General features: G+C 36.2%; 1 protein-coding gene across 1 annotated transcript; it reads left to right on the top strand.

The window, feature by feature from the left end:
* The first annotated feature begins 203 nt into the window (after positions 1–203).
* LOC111389910 lies at positions 204–6,033 on the top strand. Its single transcript, XM_023014897.1, has 9 exons — positions 204–592; positions 691–884; positions 1,704–1,885; positions 2,362–2,646; positions 2,748–2,806; positions 2,910–2,946; positions 3,017–3,088; positions 4,304–4,628; positions 5,504–6,033. The coding sequence occupies exons 1-9, from the start codon at positions 475–477 to the stop codon at positions 5,876–5,878; spliced, it is 1,647 nt and encodes a 548-aa protein (XP_022870665.1). The 5' UTR covers positions 204–474; the 3' UTR covers positions 5,879–6,033.
* The last annotated feature ends 215 nt before the right edge of the window (positions 6,034–6,248 follow it).

The raw sequence follows: 6,248 nt of genomic DNA on the forward strand, positions 1-6,248 counted from the left end.
CATTCCTTCAAAATGGAGATCATACACGGGCATAGTTGCACTATCAATTCTCATTGAAGCTAAACATTGAAGATAACCATCCAATTATACAATAGTCCTTATTGGTCCAATTTTAAGAAGTCAAGTTTTTCTTATAGGTCGATGACCAATACTGCAATTTTTCCTATTAACATTGAAAAAACACAAGAATTTTCCTTCATCACTTGGTTATGGTTACAAGTTCAGTGAGAGCCGTGTAGTTATCGCGTAACTTCCTAAAAATAAAGCGTCCCCGACACACATCCATTTGCTACCTGCATTTATTCTCTCCCTCTTTCTATTCAACTGCCTAAATCCGCTTTCTTTCCGCGTCTGTGTGCAGGAATTCTGACATAAATATTATTTGAAGGCCATAACATAGTTTCAAGAATCTGCAGAAATTTTGTGCAAGAGTTTACCTTTCTTCAAGAAACAGAGCCTTGTAGTGTTCAAACAATGTTGTGCTTCAAATCACTGCTATTTTGCCTTGTAACTGCATTTCTACTTTTCTCTTGTATTCCCTTTTCATTTTCACTTGGTGTTGGAGAACAGGCTTGTTTTCCCGCTACTTCAGGTACTACACTTTGATATATATATAAACCATATATGTGTGTGTGTGTGTGTGTAATGGTTTTAAAAATTTTTGATAATGATTTTCTTGGAATTTTTTAGGGAAATATGGGGAGAGAAATAGCGGGATGGTGTTTTCTTGGGGGAGAACTGAAAGATTTCTTGCTGAATCCGATGAGCCTCCAGTGAATTCAACTCTTGCGTTGGCTGCAAACAGGACGTACAGAAAAGATCCTCTAAATAATTTCAAGAAATATAGAGGAGGCTGGAATATTAGTGAACGCCATTACTGGGCTGTAAGTTCTTCAAAGATTTCATCTTTTATTTGTAAAATATATAATCTGTAGTTAATTTTGATTTTTTTAGTAAATTCCGGGAGAGAGAAAGAATTTCTGGGAATATTTTAGGACTAATTCAGTTTATGCTTATTCCGATTGCTGATGCTCTGAAAACCAGAGAAATATTGTATGTATGTGCATACATACCATTATTTCAGGATGTTTGGGCAAATCTTGGCCAGGAATCATGTTAAAGTCTTCAAAGATCGTTATCTTACCTGTATTTGGTCACGACTTAATCATATAATTGATTTTTTTCTCAACTTTAGTCTTTACAAGGTATAGAGTCATCATATAAACAAAAACAGATTTTTGATAAAATATTATGCAACTTTAGCTTTTATACTTTATAAATGCAACACTTTTCTGTCATTGTAATTTTTAACTTAGAATATGTAAATGAAATCTAAATTAGCAATTAAAATATTTTTTATAAGGTACTCACATTACATTATTTCAGTTTGCTTCAAATTAGGGGTGAAATTCAGCTGGAAGTCTTAATATTTTGGAATGAAATATTGAGTAAGGCATATTCATGATACTGTTGGCTGAAAATATAGAGATATATTTGAGCAATTTTCGAAATTTTGATGAATTTATTTTTATCTCTCTGTTGAGTTGGTGTTTGCTGTATGAATTGATTCCTTTGTTCGTGTTTACTAACTTTTTCTATAATCGGATTTAATGTCTAATATTTTACTTCTACTGTCATTCACCAGTACTTTTAATATCCAACTTCCTTTTCGTTCGGTTTATATATATATATTTCTTTTGCAGTCTGTGGCTTTTACTGCTGCTCCATTTTTTGTTATTGCGGCAGCCTGGTTTTTGCTCTTCGCGTTATGTTTATTGATCATCTGTCTCCACCACTGTTGCTGTCGAAAGGAACCTTATGGCTATTCTCGAATTGCTTATGCGCTCTCTCTAATACTACTCATACTCTTCACCATTGCTGCAATGTACTTCTCTCTCCACGCAAAACAGACACCTATATATGTATATAGGGAAAATTGCATTATTGGTCCTCAATGTATTACCTCAATAGTAAGTTGGTCCCCAACCTTCCATTATAGTTGAACAACCAGTCCTCCACAACGGAAAAAGTCCAAATCAATGTTAAATCGCCAAGTAACACTCGCATGTGTAAGTTCATGAAATTAGGTTATGCTTCACGACATGGCTCCATGCCCATATATTTGAAGCGAAGCATGTGTCCATGAGGGCCATGTGATAGTTTAATGAAAATTTGAGCTATTTCCATCATTGTGCATTGATTGTACAAAAATAATGAAACGTTAGAGACTAACTTGCTACCAGGCAATAGGTTGGGGACTAATCGTGCAATTATTCACACGCACACATACACATACATATACATTGGTGCGACTCTCGTTGCATGTTGTCAAACTAATTAGTTATTGCCGTCCATTTTCAGCATCGGATGTGTTGTTTTGTACACTGGCCAGGGGAAATATCATAGCAGCACAATAAACACTTTGGAATATGTTGTACACCAGGCAAATACCGCATCTGATAAACTTAGGAATGTATCTGAATTACTTTCTGCGGCTAAGAAGGTCGGAGTGGATCAAGTGTTTCTCCCTTCTAACGTTCAATCTGATATCGATCGAATCCAGACCAAGATAAACTCTTCTGCAAGTACCCTTGCCACTAGAACGGAAGATAATTCGAAGGACATAAAAAATATAATAGAATCTGTGTAAGTCGATTGCACATACTGTGTACATTATATCTTTGTTATGTTATGGAATTCCAAATTGATAATTTGTTTGTTAACTTTAATGTTTGTGGCTTTTGCAGGAGATTGGCTCTAATCATACTATCTGCCATTATGCTTATGTTGACGTTTCTTGGATTTGGCAAGGCTACTCAATTTATTTATTTATTTTCCCATTTAAATCTAATTAGAGTTTGTTTACAATCTTCTTGTGGCTGACCTTGTCTTTTGAATTACTCTTTCAGTGTTTTCAATTTTTGGCATGCAATTTCTTGTATACGTGTAAGTGAGACAGTTATTTACATGTATTGAAATCCCTGTACATTTTCTTCATTTCCTCTTCTTGTTGCAGCTTGGTGATCTTGGGATGGATTCTTGTCACAGGAACTTTTATATTGTGTGGCATTTTTCTTCTCCTTCACAAGTATGTTGTCTTTCAAGAATGCACATCTATTGCTCTTACTGTTTTTTCTTACCTTTTTCCTTTTGCTAGGTTAATTACTCTATAGCTTTGACTATTCGTATCATACGAGGAAAAATGTTGTTGAGAAAGCAATGAATAATGTTAGCTTTCCTCAGATTAGTTAAGTTGAACTCTTTGTGAAGATGAGCTTAAACCATGTTTTTTTTGAATACTTTCTTTTTGTTCCAGCTGCTTACTAGTAAAATGTAAAAACCAAGCCCATGCAGGATACAAATTAGTCTGACGTGAGAATTTCCACTTTTAATTTTATAACTTGCCATTTCGATTGAAATTTGAAGTTTTTAAGTACAAATGGGATTGGGATTTCTGAATAAGGTAGACAACTGATATGAATATTGAGTGATTCAAATTATTTGCCCTGCAATTTCTCTTCAAAATCTTTAATTTTCATCTCTCCTTTCTTTCTCCCATTCTATGTCACTTATACAAACAGAATCTCTACGACCACAGATTAAAAGCCTTTTTCAGGGTTCCAGAATAAAGCATTTGAGAAAAAGTTGTGTTTAATTTGTAGAAGATGCCGTCAGATGTAAAATACTAAAAAGCACTTTTGGGAGTTGTTTATGACGGTTAATTTATGCAAAGATAAAGATGAGTGATGGATAGGTAGTGATGGCAATGGGTCGAGTCGAGCCGGCTCGGCCCTTTAACTCACGAGCTTGGCTCGGGCTCGTGACGAGTCGAGCTCGGCTCATTGCTTGTGGGCTGGGCCGAGCCGAGCCCACAAGCTACTCGCGAGCTCATGTTTTTTTTAAAAAAAAAAAATTTCATTTTTTTTTCCATTTTTTGCACCTTTTTTTTAAAATTTTTTTCATATTTTTGGACGAGCCTCGACGAGGAGCAGGCTCGGCTCGTGGGATCGAGCCGGGCGTTTGACATCCCTATGGATAAATAGGTGGTACTTGTGGATCCTACACTATATGGATAAAAAGTGGTTTGATTAATTATAAACAAATTATCAACAGTAGCCAAACATGGGCTAAATGTTTTCTGGCGCGCATGATTATGATTGCTGTTGATTTAGTTACCTATTGAATCAAAATAATTTGCTGTTGTTACCTCTTATAAGTTGCTGCTTAGTTCCTTCTTTTTCCATTGGTTTAGAATTGATTTATATATCCTTTCTTGAATCTAACTGCTTGATTTTCAAATCAGCGTGACTGCAGACGCTTGTGTAGCAATGGATCAATGGGTCCAAAATCCAATGGCTCATACAGCTCTTGACGATATACTGCCGTGCGTGGACAATGCCACGGCACAAGAAACATTAACAAAAAGCAAGGAAGTCACTTCTCAACTTGCTAATATAATGAACTTCGTTGTCAATAATGTCTCTAATATCAATTTCCCCCCGAATGTTCCGACTCTCTACTTCAATCAGTCCGGCCCACTTCTACCTTCTCTTTGCAATCCATTTAATCCCGACTTGACTGATCGAGCATGTAATCCCGGTGAAGTCGATTTGGAAAATGCAACTCAGGTATTTAACTATTCCTTGTGAACTTGTCGTATAGAAAAGCTATTTAAGATCTAGAATTAAAAAACCACTCCGTTCTTTTTACTAGTTGAAATGGGCATATCAATGGAGTTTATAGAATTTTGAATATATTTTGAATACACGGGTACATAGTTGCCAAGAGTGGAAAAGGCCATTAGACTGCAGAAAGCCAATTTGCACTGCTCACTTTCCCCCCTCGACTGCGGATCGACCTATATATTAGGCAGTCCACAAGTGTATTAGGTCACTATAGTTCTATTCTATCATAGAGGCCCCGTTTGGTACACATTAATGTAAAAATGAGAATGAAAAATATAATCGTTACGGGTCCCACACAAGAGATATAAAGTCAAATATGGTGACTTGATGTGATGGATAACGGTCATATTTTTCATTTTAATGGGAAAATAATGGAAAGCAAATAGGGGCATATAAAGGATTTGAATAGTGTTATTATTTTTATTTTTTTTATGGTGTCCCTGCCTTCTCCGATCCATTCGACACGTGCAATTTCTTTTTCAGCAATAGGTCTATAGTCGTCCGGGCCTAATCACTGCGTCCCCTTTGTGAGAAGGCACCCCTTCTTCTGAAGTTTTTTTTTTTTTTTTTTTTACCCCTTCTTCTAAAGTTATGGGGCTATTTTGCCAAATTTCTCAGAGAAAGTTGCCTCGTTCCACTGGGTGTTTTCTACCTACACACCTGTATCGGTATTTATACTTAGACAAGAAAAAGGTGTGTGAAACATTGTATAGTGAAAAAATTTGCAACGGCAAATCGGCATAGCTTTCACATCAAGTGCTAACCACTATAATTCTATTCCATAACAAGAAAGTGCTAACTCATTTTATGCCGTGCAGGTATGGAAGAACTATGTCTGTGACGTTTCGCCAAATGGCACTTGTGTCACTACTGGTCGTCTGACTCCTACATTCTACAGTCAGATGGCTGCTGGAGTAAACATAAGCTATGGATTGTATCGATATGGTCCTTTCCTCGTTGATCTACAGGACTGCACTTTTGTGAGACAAACGTTCACAGACATATACGGGACATATTGTCCGGGCTTGAGACGATACAGTAGTTGGATTTATGTCGGGCTAGTGATGGTTGCAACTGCAGTTATGCTCTCGCTACTCTTCTGGGTAATATATGGGCGAGAGAGAAAACATCGAGTTTATACGAAAGAGCTTGCACCTAGATTCTCTGAAGGTCATGAAGGTGATAAACCATAGACTTCATTATTGCCATAGTAATATATTTCTAGCCTCCCCCACATTCTAGTTTCACACTTCATGAGCTGTACATGTTATAGTAGTTCGTAAAGCTCTTGCTTATAGATTATAATTATTTTGTCAACTCTGCTGAGTCTTTATCTGCACATTTTCAAGAAGAATAATGATATTCATAATCAACGATTACCCGTAATCATTTTATGTGATAACTTGTTATTTGAGGTATTAACTTGTTGCTAGCCATCCATTAATGTTTCAAATAACACTTTCATTTGGGATGACTAATGATAGTCGCTGATCATGAATAACATTATTTTTTTTAATAAATCTTGAGTGGTCACCTTGGAGCTCAGCAAATAGTTTTGGTTCT

Source organism: Olea europaea, unplaced genomic scaffold (assembly GCF_002742605.1).
Source record: "Olea europaea var. sylvestris unplaced genomic scaffold, O_europaea_v1 scaffold632, whole genome shotgun sequence".
NCBI classification, from domain to species: domain Eukaryota; kingdom Viridiplantae; phylum Streptophyta; class Magnoliopsida; order Lamiales; family Oleaceae; genus Olea; species Olea europaea.

Coding starts and splice junctions, on each gene's coding strand:
- LOC111389910 (XM_023014897.1), top strand. CDS start 475: ATGTTGTGCTTCAAATCACTGCTATTTTGCCTTGTAACTGCATTTCTA. Junction 593..690: donor TTGTTTTCCCGCTACTTCAG/GTACTACACTTT, acceptor GGAATTTTTTAG/GGAAATATGGGGAGAGAAAT. Junction 2,947..3,016: donor ATGCAATTTCTTGTATACGT/GTAAGTGAGACA, acceptor TTCTTGTTGCAG/CTTGGTGATCTTGGGATGGA.